General features: G+C 49.5%; 1 protein-coding gene and 1 long non-coding RNA gene across 7 annotated transcripts in view; one reads left to right on the forward strand and one right to left on the reverse strand.

The window, feature by feature from the left end:
- Positions 1-1,069: 1,069 nt before the first annotated feature.
- On the reverse strand, positions 1,070-4,898 carry LOC117801903. 2 transcript variants are annotated; one of them, XR_004624721.1, is made up of 3 exons: positions 4,651-4,898; positions 2,608-3,768; positions 1,070-1,797 (listed from the first exon to the last, which is right to left on the reverse strand). It is a non-coding gene; the product is annotated as an uncharacterized LOC117801903 (long non-coding RNA). The 2 variants fall into 2 exon arrangements; XR_004624722.1 differs by having other exon boundaries at positions 1,070-2,150.
- Positions 4,899-4,920: 22 nt separating this feature from the next.
- Positions 4,921-17,609, forward strand: part of FLNB (filamin B) — a 137,907-nt gene continuing 125,218 nt past the window's right edge. For 3 of the 5 annotated variants that reach the window (XM_002913524.4, XM_019805364.2, XM_002913525.4), the window contains exon 1: positions 5,078-5,369. In XM_002913524.4, the coding sequence (XP_002913570.1) occupies positions 5,078-5,369 (292 nt within the window). Of the gene's footprint in view, positions 5,370-17,609 lie in introns of all 5 variants that reach the window. The other 2 variants (XM_002913523.4, XM_034658528.1) reach the window with 1 other exon arrangement.

Raw genomic sequence — 17,609 nt, forward strand, 5'->3', positions numbered from 1 at the left:
TCAAGCCCCTAGGCGGGCTCCATGCTCAGTGTGGACTCTGCTTGAGATTCTCTCTCTCTCCCTCTCCCTCTACTCTCCCGCTTGTGTTTTCTCTCATGCTTTCTTTCTCTAAAATAAATAAATCTTTGGGGTACCTGGGTGGCTCAGTTGTTAAGTGTCTGCCTTTGGCTCAGGGCATGATCCCGGTGCTCTGGGATCAAGCCCCATATCAGGCTCCTCCGCTGGGAGCCTGCTTCTCCCTCTCCCACTCCCCCTGCTTGTGTTCCCTCTCTCGATGGCTGTCTTTCTGTCAAATAAATAAATAAAATCTCAAATAAATAAATAAATTAAATAAGTCTTTAAAAAAAAAGTCATGCCAGGGACTGGACATGGAAATAACAACATCACTTGAGGGGCACCTGGGTGGCTCAGATGGTTAAGCATCTGCCTTCGGCTCAGGTCATAATCCCAGGGTCCTGGGATCGAGCCCCACATCCAGCTCCCAGCCCTGCAGGGAGCCTACTTCTCCCTCTCCCATTGCCTCTCCCCCTGCTTGTGCTTTCTCTGTCTCTCCCTCTCTCAAACGAATAAATAAAATCTTAAAAAGATAAAGTAAAAACTAAAAAAAGACACGCTGTTAGTATAAAATACATGTCAGATTTTAAAGACAGTAATACATATATAATTTGTATATATGTATACATATGTAGGTATATGTATACATATATAATTTGTATATATGTATACATATGTAGGTATATGTATACATATATACAAATATATGTACATATTTAAACATATTGATTATATGTTGAAATTGTAACTTTTTGGATATACTGGGCAAGGTGACCAACTTGTTCTGGTTTGCCAAAGACATTCCTGGTTTCAGCACTGAAATGAAAGGCCTACAGCCCAGAGAACTGCTTGGTCCTGGGCAAACCAGGACAGCTGGTTATCTTATTATTGGCTACAGTACATTATTGTAAGTAATTTCACCTGTTTCTTTTTTTTTTTTTTAAGATTTTATTTATTTGACAGAGAGACAGCCAGCAAGAGAGGGAACACAAGCAGGGGGAGTGGGAGAGGAAGAAGCAGGCTCCCAGTGGAGGAGCCTGATGTGGGGCTTGATCCCAGAATGCCAGGATCATGCCCTGAGCCGAAGGCAGACACTTAATGACTGAGCCACCCAGGCACCCCTCACCTGCTTCTTTTTAAGTGACATTTAATTAGTAACTATTAAGCGTTACTAGAAAATTAAAAATCAAAACGTGGCTCTCATATTTTCATTGGACTGTACAGACTCTATTAGGTCTTAAATCCCAGGCTACACCCTGCCAGGGAATGGAGGTGACAGGTGCCCTCCTTCAGCAAATGGCACAGAACACGGCAACGAAACCTTAGCATCAGTTCAGTGGTGGGAACACATGGGCTGTGAGAGTGAGGGGACTGAAGGCAGGGCATGGAGTTCCCAAGTTGGAGAGGAGAGACGAAGGCATCCTAGACAGAGGGGACCGTCTGAGCAAAGGCACGGAGGTGATCAGGCGAACTTTCACACACTTGCTTGGAAAGAAGAACCTCTTCCAATCCCACTGATTTGGCAATTCGTACACCTTTGAGAAGGAGGCTCACAGCGCTTCAACCTTCCACCCAATGTTGATGCCCACATTTGGCTTGTCTCCTCCTCGTGGATTTCTGCGCCCTTGCTGCTGTCCGGCCATATCCACACTGACCCGTAGGGGTTACTGCTCTGCTTGTGTTTGCTCGGTCAGTGGATTCTTTCCGAGCTCTCTTGGGGCTGCGGCAGACTGCTGTCAACATCTGTGAATAACAGACATGGAGGGGAGCCACAGCTCCTTACAGAGACAGACTAGAGTCTGCTAGGGAAAATGCGGCTCATTCCAGACTTTTCGGGGACTGGTTGTGAGGTCTGTTCATTTTGCCTCATTTCCAGTTACATTTACAGAATGTTTCTTGTGTGCCAGGCACTATGCTAGTTTTGCCCGTGTTATCTGAACACCCGAGGAAGAGGTGTGCTACCTCCATTATTACCTAGACGAGAAGCCTGAAGCTCACAGAGGTTATTTGTTCAAGATCGCAAAGCCAGAACAGCCAAAATTCACACCCAAAGCCTAGGTTGCTCACGTCCTTGCACTCTTCCACTCTGGGCAGTTCTACCAAGAGATCAGAGAAGCCCAGCACAGAATTTAGAAAACAGGGAGTGGGTATTTACTAAGCGAAGACCTTGTCAGGCAAAACCGTGGAATGTGTTGGTTAAGATGCCACTTGCAGAAATGCCTACCCGAGTTGTTTGGCCCTCATCCTTTACCAAATATTGAGAAGGAGTCATCTGAAGACCTCATCAGCTTCCTCTCCTCGTTTCTGAAGCCACAGACCACCCACCTCCACGGTGACTGCTGAGTCCCCTTCACCCCCCATGAATCGCTCCCTGGAAAACTCTCAAGTTTCTTCTGACTGGGTAGAGAGAATCACTAGACTCATCCTAAAATGGGGTGTCTCAGCTCCGGGTAAAGTGTGCTGGAGGTTTACATGCAAAATTATGTAGTTATTTGCATCAAGACCAGATGAAAACAATTACGTAAGAAAGGGGGCAGTTAGCTCCAGTCTTACCTGGCAGGGAGGAGCTCCCTCGGGGAGTGAGACACCAGCTGATGGCTGATAAGCTGGGATGGATGAGTTTGGGTGGAGAAAGAACGCGGAACCAGGAGCCTCGGCCATGGGGGAGGCAAAGATTACCAACAGTGCTCAGATGGTATGGAGAAAGGCAAAACCAGGCTGAGAACAGGCCCTAAGACATAGTGCAGACTTTGGAGTTAGAACCAGGTTCAAGTCCAGCTTTGTCTCGTCCTTACCAGCTGACCTCTAGCAAATCTCTTCACTTAATCACTAAGGAGTGGAATGGTCCTTCAAGTAGTTCTTGCGTCCCTATTATGGGCCAGGGGCAGGTAATACACTCTCCCCCTACCCCCCAGGCTGTTTTGAGCCTTTCCAATGAGTGAGGCAATCTGTGTGAATAAAACACTTCAGTGTTGTATGCAAATGACCTGTTTGTATAGATGTTACAACCACAACTCTACTGGCTTCTCCTGGGCAACCCTCAGTCTGGAAGCCCTTGACTCCATCCTGCCCAATTCCTCTCCCCCAGGGAGACCCCCTGTCTCTAAGCCTAGGTTATGTGTCCTTTCTTGGGCCCAGGACACTCTGTGCTCTTACACACCTGGATTCCAGTCCTGTCTGTACTGTGTGCCTTGGGCAAGTGACTTCACCTCTCAGTTAACTCTTGTCAAACTGGGCTAATAGCAAAGGAAATGCTTAGCAAAGCTCTTGGCACAGGGACAGAGCAGGTTCTTAGGAAATGCTAGCTGCTTTTATAATGACTCAGCTCTTGCCAGAAGATGTCTGGCCCAGGGTTTCTGCCATACCCCAGCCCCTAGCACAGGGCTTAGATGAGTATACAGCAGGTACTCAATATATGGTGTTGGTAGGCAGAATAGCAGTCCCTAAAGATGTTCAAACCCTAATTTCCAGAGCCTATCACTATTACCTTACATGGCAAAGGGGAATTAAGGTTGCAGATGGGATTGAGATTGCTAATCAGTTCCTTAAAAAATACCCTGGATTAACCAACTGGGCTGGATGGAATCACAAGGGTCCTCGAAAGAGTTAGAGGAAGGAACACCTGGGTGGCTCATCTGACTCATCTCAGCTCAGGTCTTGATCTCAGAGTGGTGAGTTCAAGCCCGGTGTTGGGCTCCATGCTGGTTGTATAGCCTACAAACAAACAAACAAATAAATAAATAGAGAGGAAGATGTAGGAAGATGTGACTATACAGAACAAGACAGATGACAGCGTGAGAAAGACTCAGCCTGATGCTGCTGGCTTTGAAGATGGAGGAAGAGGCCACAGCCAAGGAATGAGGGAATTTTCTAGAAGTTGGAGGCAGCAAGGAAATGGATTCTTCCCTAGAGCCCGCAGAAAGGAATGCATCCTGCCAACACCTTAAATTTAGCTCAGTGAAACCCATGAGGGACATCTAAGCTACAGAACTGCAAGATAATAAATTTGTGGTTTTTTTAAAGGCAAAGATTTGGTAATTTGTTACAGCAGCATTGGGAAACTGACATATACTGTGCAAATTATTGTTTTGTTTTTAAGATTTTATTTTTGAGTAATTTCTACACCCAATATGGGGCTTGAACTCACAATCCTGAGATCAAGAGTCACATGCCCTACTGACTGAGCCATGCAGGTGCCCCTATTATTTATTTCTATTACTACTACTAAGCTGTTTGTGATAGCTGATTTGTATTTTTGTCTCCCATTACTCTAGCAATTCCTCAAGGTCAAAGAATAAATTTGTCTTATTTGCTGTTAGTTCTCAGCTACTAAGAGGGCCTCGCACACAGTAGGCACTCAATAGATGCACTGAATGATAATATTGTAATTCACATGAGTTTAATTCATATGAAGAATAAAATGTCCATTCCTTCACGGTGTCCTCTAGTGCCTAACACCGAGTCAGGTACACAGCCAGAGCTCAATAAAAACCCTTATTGAACCTATAGGTGGATCAAGTACTCCTCTCCCCCATCCCTCCCCCATGACCCAAGCCGCCACCGCCCCCACCCCCGCCCCCATCCATCCTGTCCTACCTCTGCAAGTCCCTTACTCCGGGACCGTGACCAGTACCGGGGGCCTTCTCCTTAAGCCAAAGTCTCTCCATTGGCTTCCTTTCGCTTAGATGGCAAACTCAGAGCGCGGGGTACCGGGATGCTTTGGAGGCCGCGGGGTGCAGTGCACGCTTAGGACCGCAGGGGGCGAGCGTGTCCCGGGAACTCCGGCCGGAGGGCTGGGACGGGGCGGGGCCTCGAGGGCGGGTCGGCTCAGTGCGCAGGCGTCGGTCCAGACGCCTCGCGCGGCTAGGGGCAGGCGGACGCAGAGCAGTTCGGGCCGCGGCTCCAGTAGCGCTGAGTTCGAGCCCCGCTCCCGCTCCGCTTTGGTTCTCGCTCCCCGGGCCCTTGGGCCTCCCTGCACCAGTTCCCGGCAGTCGCTGCGCATTGCGCTCTCCCCGCCGCCAGGATGCCGGTAACCGAGAAGGACCTGGCGGAGGACGCGCCGTGGAAGAAGATCCAGCAGAACACCTTCACGCGTTGGTGCAACGAACACCTCAAGTGCGTGAACAAACGCGTTGGGAACCTGCAGACCGACCTGAGCGATGGGTTGCGGCTCATCGCGCTGCTCGAGGTGCTCAGCCAGAAGCGCATGTACCGCAAGTACCACCAGCGGCCCACCTTCCGCCAGATGCAGCTGGAGAATGTGTCCGTGGCGCTCGAGTTTCTGGACCGTGAGAGCATCAAGCTCGTGTCCATCGGTGAGTGCCCTGGCTCGGCCAGGCGCCGCGGTGGACCCTCCGGTCCCCGCGCGTGCGCCGGGGGCGGGGGGAAGGCTAGGGCACCCTGCCGCGCGCCCCTACTGCGCCCAGGAGCTGAGAGCTGGGTGTGGGCGCTGAGGTGGGAGGCGTTGTCCTCCGGGGGGTGGGGACGGCGGAGACCTAGGCCCCCTTCTCGGTGCTTTTCCCTGGGCTAGGACTTCGTATGATAGTTCCCAGCCCTGCGCCTCGCCGTGCGTCCTTGGGGGGGCTGTGGGTCCTGGGCTTGGGGTGGGGCTGCATGGGGAGGGGTGGGGCTGTGGCATTTCGCCTCACCCGGTGTCCCTGCGGGGAGCTGGAAACCTCTGGTCCGCGGTCCATGGAAGTGGGGTCCCTGGTAGGATGTTCCCCGAAGAGCTCTTCCCTTTGCGCCGAGGCCGATGCGCCCAGCGACCCAGGGAGACCTGGGCAGGGACAGCTCTCCGAGCCTGGGGCCTCGCCGCCCGGGTGGGGACAGGGATCTGGTACCCTCCTCTGACGTCTCTGGCCTGGGTGTGGGCCCCGAGGTGGGAAGGGGAGCCGCGGGGGTGTGTCCTCCTCGCTCCTTCTGCTCCCAGCTCAGCTCTGGCCGGTGCCTCGGGGTGAGCCAGCTCTGCAGCAGAAGTGATCATTTAGGGGCAGTGGTGGTATAGTAGCTACCCTTTTGTAGGGAGCCTAAACTACTGCGCCTTGTGTGCCAACAGCCTTCCAAGTTCAGTCCTTGCACATCCCGCCAGTTGGGATGACCTTAGACCTATTTTACAGGCAGAGGGGGTCCAGAGGGTTAATGGACTTGCCCAAGGTCATGGAAGTAGGAAGGGTCTAGCTGAGAATTGAAGGAAGTGGGTACAATGAAAGGAGACTTTGCCTTCCTCCCCTTGCCTTCTCCACACCAGGTTCTTCCTGAGAGGAGGGAGGGAGTTGGTGTCGAGTTCCTCTCCCCAGAGCTGGGAGAGAGAATGAGGGTCAGGTCCCCACTATGACCTGGGCTAATTGAAAGTTTCCAGGAGGGTCACAAGGCTGCTGAGGGTGTGGGCTGTGACACTAGGGGCAAGGGGTGTATAATGTGGGGGTGTGTGTGTGTGTGCACTTGTATGTATGTAGAGTATGTGTGTATACACAGCATATAAAGTTTGTAGTGTGTACATGGCATGGGTGTGCAGAGAAAGTGGGTGCACCTACATTGTGTGTGTGTGTGTGTGTGTGTGTGTGTGTGTGTGTTCTGCCCCGGGGAGCAGTCTTCCCAGACGAGCTGACCCAGGCCTGGGTCTGGGGTCTCTTCCTGAGAAAACCAGTTCTTATGGTGACTTCTGTGATAGGAAGAAAGGGTGGTGGGTGTGGTGCTGGGACTTTCTCCAGAGTAAAAGGGGTTCCCTCTAGGCTGAGTCTCCTCTGTCCTCTCCCTCCCCTTCCCCCACACCTGTCCTGGCAGGTAGGGCTGCTTCCTGCTTCCTGGGCCCAGGCAGCTGTCACCGCCCAGTCAGCGCCCGATCATGGGTGGCTTCTCTGCAGAGCTGTGTAACATGCTTGCCTCTTCTTTTGGGGGCCATCTCCTACAACTGGGAAAGGAGCATCCAGAATCATCCTGGAATTCTTCCCTTTTCCAAAACCAGCTTTCCTGCTGAGGAATCTCAAGGCCTGGCTGAGCTCAACTTGGATCACTTCGTCTTTGTTTTAAAAATGTGTATTTATTTAATTAAGTGAACAAAGAAACTTAAAGTAAACCGGGAGTATCCAAACATGACATGAAATCTCGTTAAAAAACAAAACAAACAAAAAAATGAAACCACAGTACCAGAAAATCCTAATTTACCAACTGCTTACAGAGGCTGTAGCTGCTTGCAGCGTGGTTTCCCATCAGTGCCCTGAACTTGGGGGTCTCATTCTAGACTTTGTCTTGTCCCATTTTTCTACTCAACCCTCATGATTTTCATTCCTGAACCCACCTAGGCCATAGCATCTGCCATTGTCCTGACATTCCAGGGCTAGCCTCCCCGTCTCCGGTTGTGGGCCCATGGGCTGTTGGCAGCTTCTTGTTGTGGACCTCTTCCCACCACAGGCTGCATTGTTTTATTTTCTCCTTTATTTTCTCCGTGGCATTCTTGGGTCAGAGCGTGGCCACATTTATGAGTCCTGTCATTGGCTGCCTCGTTGCTCTCCGGAAAGATCTCACCGTAAACAGGTTTTCCAGTAAGGGAGACTTACTTGCCAAGGGCCAGAACTCCTGTGGGGGTGTTGCCTGAGGCCTCTTCCCCCTGCTCCTGGGGCTGTTCTGGGTAAAGGCCCTTCAGAAAAAAGTTCCATCTGGCTCAGACTTCAGTTCAAATATTCACGGCTTATGCCGTGTTCCATTGTGCTGACCGAGGCTCTGGCTCCAGTTGGTGGCATACACGAGGTGTTCAGCGTGTTCTGTTCATCATGCCGTTGACCACCTTGAATCCTCAAGATTTGGTTTCCTTGTCTACAGAACGATCTGCTTCATTAAGTCACTAGGAGGGTAAAGGGCTTGCCCTAGTTCTACCCCAGCGCTGAGAAAATGGTTGCTGTTATTTCTGTGGTTGTTGTTAGTATTATGATGTCCACTGAAAGATGAGGAAACAAGAGTGAGGTAACTTGCAGAGGTCACCCAGCTGGTAAGTGGTGACTGGAGGCCCAGGCTGTCCCGTTGTGAAATTGACCCTTAACTGACCCGCTTTTCCCGGTCAGAAATGAGTAAAACATAGCCTCTCTCCCCTAACCAGAGAACCCCTGTTAACACCCAGTTTTGCAAATCTGGGATGTTGGGGTGGCATCTGGACACCCGCACTTTGAGCAAAGCGGGGATCTCAAGACTTTAGGTGAGTGACAGGATGAGGGTCCCCTGAGATGAGTGTCCTGTCAGGAGGTGAGTAGAATCAGTTTGCATCTTGCATCAAGGTGAACTTGTTGAGGGAGTGGCTGCCCTGTGTTCCCTGGGGTTTTTTGGCGGCTGGGGGTAGGGGGGAGGTGGTATTTCCTGCTACTTAGTGGATGGTGTTTTACTCCATAATCTGGGAAGGTATCTGAATGAATACAGGGTTTTGTGGACTTTGGATAACTTCCAATAATGTGCATTGCTGGAATCCTAAGAGGTGTGTACAGGCGCCCAGCTCTGAGACATGAGATGGTTGGAAGCTGCCAGAGGACTGGCGTTTCTCCCTAGAATTCACTGAAAGGCCATTCTGGCTGTGTATTCACCGTTGTGATTTGTTGTAAGGTGGGCCCATTCTAGGCTGCATCCAAGTGGTGAAGAGTTTCTTCAGTTTCTCATTCTGCCTTGGGCAGTTCATAGCAAGGCCCCGGCATATGGAATCCTAGTTGCCAGCCAGGAGCTGGCAGTTTTATTTACTTGTTTTTCCAAAAACCTTTCTGACACAGGGCAGCTCGGCCAACTTGGAGAAAAAGGGGTCCCCCAGCCCAAGAATGACAGTCAAGTCTGTCTAGAAGTTCGGGTGGTATGTTCTGGTTTGATCCTTTAGAAAAAGGAATTCTTTCCTTTTCAGAGGATGTGGTCTGACCCTAATGTTGACTTCAGGTGGCTGTGCCAGGGTAGTGCCCCAGAGCAGGCGGGTGTGTGTTCCCAAGACCTTGGGTCACTGGGCAGGGTTTCCAGGGTGGTGGGTCTCCGGCACTCGGCCCCTTTTCCTTCCTGTTGCCCCGCCCCCACCAAAATCACACACAAATACAGTAATCTTAAATCCTGTTCTTTCCTGAACTACCTAGCAAATGCCAGTGTGTCTTTTAGGCAAAGGTAGTAGAGAATGTTTTAAAAAAGTAGCCAAGTAGCCTGCCCCCTCAGAATCAACAAGGGCTGGACTGTTTGCAACAAAGTAACACAGAATGAGATGTGGCTCTTGGAGTCGTTCAGAGCCAAGATTCTTGGTTCAAACTCCACTTGCCACTGAGGAGCTATTAAGAAACTTGTGCGCCTTGGTTTCCTTAACACTAAAATGGGGGTGGTAACTACCTCCTTTCAAAGGTTGTTATACAAATTAAACGAGTGAATATTTTTAAAAATGTCTGGAAAAGTTTGTGGCACGTAGTAAGTGCTATGTGAGTGTTTGCTAAATAAATATGGTTCTGTCCAATAGTGTTCTCAAAAGTCATTGCTGGAGGGTTTGTGCGCTGAAAGGACATTTAAAATCGGTTCCGCCCTGGGGAGATCAGCCTGGTTGGCTCGTGTTGCTGCTGCTTTGCTACAATAGGGCTGTGGCCTGGCCTCCTTGGAAGGGGAGGACCCCTGGTTATGTGATGGCTGCCTCTGGGGCCCATTCATACCGGCTTTGTTTCTGAGACCTGGCCTGGCGCATGGGGTGGCTGGTCATTCCAGCCTTCCACCCCGTACAGGAATCTCTGCGCCAAATCACTTCCAGATGGCAGTTGGGCTCTGCGGCGCTCCTCCAGCAGCGGCCGTGCCAGTCAGCAGCTGCCTTCGTTCTTGGAGAGCCTGTGCTGAAGGAGGGCTTTGATTTGGAACCAAATTATGTTTCCTGGGCACTCCCCCTTCCCTCCTTGCCCGGATCCTGGTTCTGTGCCATGAGGCGGAGGCACAGGGTAGTTGAGGATGGCTCAGGCTCTTTGGGTCCTGCTTGCCGTGGCTTCGTGGCCAGGGTACCACGTCATCCTGCTTTCTCTATAAACGGCCTCCGGGTCAGCACATACTAGGTTATGCTAGGTCCAGGTGGATGGTGTCTCTATGGGCCGGAAGCTAGATGGCCAGGATGCTAAGCCCCACTCTCTCTGTGCAAATCTGGTTCCACTGCTTTCACCTTTGTGAGCCTCAATTTCCCTCATCTGTAAAATGAAGAATAATAGTTCCTATCTTAGTTGCTGAGAGCGTTATATGTTTATAGCACAATGCTGGCATTATCATTATTAATATTAATGTGCTTCTAAACCCAAGTCTGGGACTTCGTCTCGTTTTCCATCTACTCCCTGGCCAGTCCTGCTGCTGTCATCTGGTGTGTTAGATAGTCCCTTCCCCCCAGCGTGGAACCTCTAACGAAGATGCCTCCTAAGATCCTTTCTTTCCTCCTTTCCTCATTCAGGAAATATAGGAAAGACCAGCTGTGAGCCAGGCCCGGTGCTAGGGCCACAGGAATAAGGAGAGTCAGGTCCCTAGCTTGCCTCATACACTGCTCAGTGCAGAGGAGAGAGTAATGAGAGAGTGCCCTTCTCAAACCTTCAGGCACTCACAGATCTCCTGGGGACTTTGTTAAAAATGTCGGTCTGCTTCAGCAGGTCAGGTATGAAGGCTGAGTTTCCTTACTTCCAGCCTGCTCCCCCAGTTGCTGCTGTCAGTGGTGCTTGCCATGCTGTGGGTAGTGATTATCAAGATGGCAAGCTTTCTGGGGGGTTGGGGCGGGGAGGATGCCTTCCCTCAGGCTGGGGTGGGTAGTCTGGAGGACTCCCTGGAGGAAGGGGCCATTAAGCTGGGACCTAAAGCCTGACTAGAATTAGGCAGGTGAACAGACAATGAGCCAAGTGAGGCACAGCCGAAGAGCTTGTCTGGTGGAGGTCAGAGGGGTGGGTGGCACAGAGGTAGGCAGGGGCTGTCTCACAAAGGGCCTTCTGAGGCTGGAGGCTGCCAACCGGGCATCTTCCTCGAGGGTGCTTGGTGTGGGGTAGGTGAACCCAGCTGAAACAGATCATCTAATCTGGGGCTCTCTTTGACTGTGACTGCAGTCATTCCTGTCAGCAAAACAATTTTAATGTGCCCCTTTCTCATATGTGCAAATTCATAAGCTATGTACATACATTACCATAAAGCTTAGTTTCTTTTTAGAGGACAAATCCAAATATAAGATCTGGTTTTTCCTGTGCTCTAATGGATTGTCTTGGGTGCTTTTGTGGAAGCCCTATTTGGAGGCCCCCCCGAGGGCCTCTTTCCACATTTCATCCCCCCACCCCCTTTCTGTTGCTATTCTGCATTTAGTTTTGATCTTTAGTTATCCTCAGTTAAGGAGGTGGATCTATAATTCTATCCCCTTCCCCCAAGAAGTTGAGCCAAATGAATAAACCCACTGGAATGAGCCATTTCAGTCTAAATGCGTGCTATTTCCTGCTCTTACAATGATGAAAATTGCCTTTCATGACATTCTACCAGAAGCCACCTTACATTACTGTTGTAAATCTAGTTATCCATTAAACATGCTCAATAATCACCAGACTGGCTCGGGTTACTGTATAATAAACAACAGCACTTTCCTCTGCTGGGGCTTGCAAAGTGGCCTTGCAGCTTTTAAGTGCCTTGCTCGCTTTTCTTGGGAAATTGAGTCCATGTTCTAGGGAGAGTTTTTTGGGAAAGATGATTAGAAAACCAAATGGTCCTCTTTATACTAAAGTGGTAAAGCAGTACGTGAAGTAGTTATACACGGTATAAAGGATGGAACTATTGGGTATTTTAATTCTGCCCACTTAGTACCGTGATTTCTCGTTTTCAAAACGATATTGAGCTATACGTCCAGTGCTGCCTTTCTTCTAAGAGCCTTACAGCACTTGCCTTAAATGCATTCGTTTGATACGTTGTAGATAGTTGCTGTAACACTTGTGCAAACTGTTCAGTTCTCAAAAAAAAGAAAAGAAAAGAAAATTCGATGGGGTTTTACTTATACCCATTGTCTGGTTACAAAACATGCCAAAGAACTTTGAACTTCCCTGAGCCCCCTTTGACCAGTCGCTGTGCAGTAGAATGTCCTTGGTTAAGATTTTCTTATACTAGAAGCAAAGAAGCAGTTTGGTTTTTCACTTATTCAAGACTGGTTCTGGATCTGAATTATTCTGACAGAGCATCTGACTTCCTCCTTTCCCTCATCAGTACAACCTGGCCTGGGTAGATGGCTTAGTAAGGAGGACATGTGTCCTCCTCCTGCATATTCCTTGGCTCTTCCAAGGATCCACACTGATGAGACATTTGTGTACTGAATGTTGAGGTGTGCACACGCATCCTCGAACAGAATGTCTAGCGCGTTCCTGTGCCTGCCCTCTGTTAGACATTGTCCTGAGTTCCTTACCTTTATCGCTTCTCATCTTCATTCTGAACCCCACGAAGTGAGTGGCTTTGTATTTATTTCCATTTTACAGATGAGAAAACTGAAGCCCAAATCAGCCTCCCAGGCACGATGCTTGTCTGCATCAAACTATCAAGTATTTTTTTTTAATCTCAAAGTTTGATTTCACACTTAAAAGTAAAATGGACTATAGTGAGAGACTTTCTGCAGCCTTCGTTCTGTTCATTTCTATTTTGCTTGGAACTTGACTCACTTGACCTTGATGAATGTGCAATTGAAATGTTCTTCTATAAAACAAAACTTTTCTTTGCTCATTGGCCTTGCCTCTTCCAGCACCGTTGAACTTTAATTGGGGCCTCCTCTTCAGTTCTGGGGGCATCTCTAGTTCTTTCCCTGCCTTTATTTGGTTCCCAACGGTAGTGTTCAGACAGTGGGGACCAGCTGAAGGCTGCTTTGGGCAGCCAGGCAGGGCTTTCTTGGTGGGGCCTAGAAGCCAGAGGTCGGGAGGAGGTGCCCCTGGTTGCAGTCCTGTGGGGCTCGTGGTGCACACCATTTGTTGAGACGCAGCCTTGCCGGGAGATCCTTGGTCACAGTCACCGTTGGCCCAGTTGTGCACTCTCAGAAACGACCTCACGCCTCATCCTTCCCTTCTGCTACCTTTAAACATTAACCGGCGGGAGAGCATGTGGGGTTGTGTTTGCTGCTGAGCCGAACCTGTCTTTCCTGGCTGGCATTTGGCCTTTATCAGTCTGGCTGCCCTGGCACAAGCAGCTGCCTGTCCCCACTCCCAGCCAGCAGCTCCCGGCTCCTCTGCAGGGAGCCTTGCGGGTAGGCCCCCTGCTGGGTAGCATGGCTTTGCCAAGCTGCAGCAGAGCTGAACTTGCGTCCCCAAGGGCATCTCCGGCAGCCCTCCTGGCTGGCCTACTCGGTGCTCAGCCTCCCCAGAAATCCGCTGGGCTGGTTTGTTACAAGGTCTGGGCGTTAACACAACACTCCTGTTCTCCCTCTCTGAAGGCCCTTTATGCTGGCATGAATTCCTTTTCTCATGGAGATCTGAAAGCTCTTTTGACTAAATGGGTCACCTTTCTGGGTATTTTCATAAGGCTGGTCAGCTTTTGCCATGCCAGACAACTTCTCTGGAATTTCCGTTTAGATATAACGAGAACACAGTGTGGAATTTTGGCTTTTGAGCTATAGGGAAATGGGTGGGGATTTGTGGCAGGGATATGTAAATTTGCTGCAGCCCATAAATTCAGATTTTAAGATTAGAAAAGGCAAGCAGCAGTCGGCTTTCCTTCTACAAACAAGAATGGTGGTACTTTTGGCCTCCTACTGCTTGTGACCGAGGCAGAGGCAGGCCTCCCGCGGAGCCTGGGGTCTGAAAAGATTCTCAGTGGTTAAAATCAGTTCCTCCATCTCCCCTGCAACCCCCAAGAAAATAATCAAGTTCTTATCATGCTGGTACCACACTGTTTGTGTGAATCACCCTGATTTCCTTGTACCTCCCTGAAGTGATTTCTCGGATACTCCAGGGAAACAAGACTTAATGTGGCATTCTGCAGTCTGGTGGGAGCATGGGTGGGCCTGGGGCTTCTTCTCAAGAACAAAGTGATTTTGTTCCCTCAGTGGGATAAAGCAGGCCAGAGGTGGGGGGACTAGGCGCCACCCTCCAGGGGACCAAAGGTACTGCTGGGGTCTTTGGGCTCAGGCCAGAAGGCCTTTGTGACTTGGCCATTCTATTAACTGAGCAGCGTTCTGGGTTCTGTATATAAGATTGTTGTCAGAAGAGGCAGAGGCTGGAAGACCAAGGGCGTGCTCCTGGAGGGACAGGGGCCTCTCAGTGGAGCTTGCAGCCATCCAGGGGCAGAACCCAGAAAGTGTGCCGAGAGCAGGAGCCTTAGGGATCTTGGCCGGCAAGCCCCTGGGCAGTGGCTTGTCGCATTCCTTATCTGCACTAAAGGAGGCAAACTGGCACCTGGGAAATGCCTCTCTTGTGCCGGAGTCCCTTACAGGAAACCATCCAGGTGTCACATTACGCTTCCTGTCAGGCATGCATCTCTTACCATAATTACCTCTCCTGTCCCTTTTTCCTGGCGCTCTTGTTTGACACCCATGGGAAGTCATCCCTGAGGTTGGAGGGCACGAGGCCCTGTCCCCGACACCCATGGCTCCCCTCCCGCCCTGTGCCATTTCATTTCATAGCTTCCTGAGCTCCGTAGGTCTCCTGACTCTCCTGTTTCTCTCTCCCACTGGATCACCTCTGCTCTAGGGGTAGGTGTTGAATGTCTTGTTCACCCCTGTGGCTCTCGGCTTGGCACCTACTAGGAATATAATAAGTTCTTGAATAAATTCACAGCCTCTAGCATATATAGCCTGAATAATAAGTCTGATATGTTCATTTGTCTGCAATATATTTGCTTTCAGAAAATGCAGAGTACGAGTCCTTTACATCCAGTAGTGGAACATGAATTTGTGTAGTGGACCTCTGGGCCTGGGGTCCCAGTAGAACACTTCATTTTGGGGACAGTGATGCTGAACGTAAAGCGTTCAGCACTTCATTGTCATTCTCTGAACATCTATGATTTGCCTCAACTGTGAGAGTTAATAAGGCCTTTTCCAAGTGGCCCTGTGAGGCTCAGAAAAGGAATATAAATTGAAACCACTGAGAGTCTCTATAATCATAGTACTAGTTTTATTAATAATAGCGAAAATAGAGCACCTACCAGTACCAGAAAGTTGTGATAGATGCTTTTCAGTAATAGCTAAATGAAGCCTAATTGCAACCCTGGGATGTAGTTAATGTTGTAGTCCCCATTATACAGATGAGGAAACTGAGGCACATCCCAGATCAGCCACTGAGTATTTCCTTTCCTCAAAGGAAAGCCGTCAGCATGATTTTCAAAATTCACTTCTAAGTATTTTTTTCTATATTAAAAAGTTGTGTTTGTAGTTATTGTAAGGAAATTGCAAGAACATAGAGAAATATACGGAAAAAAAACCCCCACATCACCTGTGGAGAATCTTAACTCTTTTTCTACTTTCAGAGAGTTTTGCGTAACAGCTACCTTTTGATCAGAATGGGAAAAAGGGATTGCGTTTTCTCAGGAGAAAAGATACCGGACTGGGAACGTTTTGTGAAATCGTTTGGATCATACTGATTGTGGTAACAAGATGCATCGTTGAGTTACTGCAGAGCCAGGGCCAGCAATAAAATTGGAGGTCTTGGTTGAGGCTCATGGTTTGCAAGTCTCCCTTGGTCTAGAAATATGTTATGGTCAACCACAGAGTGGGGGTGTTCCAGCTACTTCTGTCTCTTAAAAGTTTTTAGGACCAACTTTTATTGGGACTGCCAGGGTCTCTTAATAATAGTTATTATGTTTGGTAACTATTATGCCCTTGTCTCATGGTGAAGCCCAGTGTGGAAATTCATCTACTTTTTTAGTTGCTCAGCTCCATTAACAATTTCATTATCTCCAGTGTGAGCCTAACAGAGTGTAGTTGGCAGCTTGGTTCACCCTTGCCCATCTGGGAACTTTCAGAGATCTGAATATTACATGCAGCCCTAAGGTCTTCATGGTATTGGTGTTTCTGAAACATTTTCTCAGCAGCCCTCTGGACACCAGGTCCATGGAATCACCTGTTTTACCTTGTTTGAAGCAAAGGAGAGGGAATGAAACCACTTCCAGTTACAGACTGAACTATGTTTCTAAGTGTGCTTGAGACTATGGGTCAGTTAGACCCTGCCACTTCCTGGCTGCGAGACTCAAGGCAAGTCGCTTGACACCCCCCCACCCCCGCCCCAAGGTTCAGTGGCCCAGGCTGTCATAGTGCCCCAACTGCTGCCATTGTTGAAGATTCAACGACACAATCCTTACAAAGCACGTGGCAGATAATATGTGCCCCATGAATGGTGGTCTTCGCCCTCCTCCTCCTTTCTCCCTCCTCCTTCCTGGACCTGTGGTGGCCCCCTCAGACTGGAGGAAGAAGTGACCTGATTATCTTGGAAGTGGAGAGGTGGGTGGGAATACTCCCAGAAATTGGTCAAAGGTACCTCATGCCTAGTGGGCTGCTTTTAGAAGAGGTGACCTAGGTGTTTGAGTAACTGCCGGGCAGGAACCGCGGGCTAGAGGCACTTCCCGATCTTCCAGCCAAGCTTCCTTTAAGGATAGAAAACAGGTGCCAACTCTTCTTGACATCTTCCCCCACTTTCCCTTTTGTCCTCTTTGGCTGATGGAGCTGTTGTTTTGAGCAGCTTTTTTGCCTTTTGTTTTTTTCTTTAATCCTTGTCTCTTCGATTCACTCCCCTTTCTTTCCTGGTTTTGCTCTTATGGTAGCGGCTATGATGCCATCCAGGCGATGTACTTGCTGGTGGGTCTGAGCCTTGTCTCTGACCCTTGAGAGCTGGCTGACCCCTGCAAGCTGTTTTGCCTCTAGGAGCCTGTCTTCTATATGCAGAATGTGATAATACAATGCTCTGTCTTGGGGCGCCTGGGTGGCTCAATGCGTTAAAGGTCTTCCTTCGGCTCAGGTCATGATCCCAGGGTCCTGGGATCAGTCCTGTATCATGCTCCCTGCTAAGCGGGAAGCCCGCTTCCCCCTCTCCCGCTCCGCCTGCTTGTGCTCACTCTCTGTCAAATAAATAAATAAGATATTTTTAAAAATAAAATGCTCTGCCTCACTGAGTTCTAAGGTATAAAGAGAATGTATCTAAAGCCCTCGGCTCGGCTCCTGGACACGGGCAGTGACCAGTAATGGACAGCCGCTGCTCTTGTGATGCGGGCGTCAGCATTATTACTGTAAAGCCCCACACCTCCCACTCACCCTTTTCAAGGCTCAGTTGAGGACGAAGAAGGAGCAGCCGTGCTGGAGATGAGACTGTGCTCACTGCCTTGTGTACTTTCAATCTGGAACAAAGGGGAGTGTACCAACTGCCCTCCTCCGGCCAGGTCTGCTTCTGCCTTGGCCGTGGGCACTGTTTTCTCTTCCTTCTAATCCTGGCCCCTTGATACCTGGGATCATGGCGGGGCTTCCTGCCAAGATTTTTGCTGCCCTGGGTGTGGTCTTAAACCCAGAACTGCCCAAACTCATGCCATGGAGCTAGTGACAATATTTTTACAGTAGTGCTTGGAAACTGGAATCCTGGGGTCACACCCTGTACAAACAGTGTCAGGGTTGT

The sequence above is a fragment of the Ailuropoda melanoleuca genome, chromosome 4 (assembly GCF_002007445.2).
Source record: "Ailuropoda melanoleuca isolate Jingjing chromosome 4, ASM200744v2, whole genome shotgun sequence".
Lineage (NCBI taxonomy): Eukaryota > Metazoa > Chordata > Mammalia > Carnivora > Ursidae > Ailuropoda > Ailuropoda melanoleuca.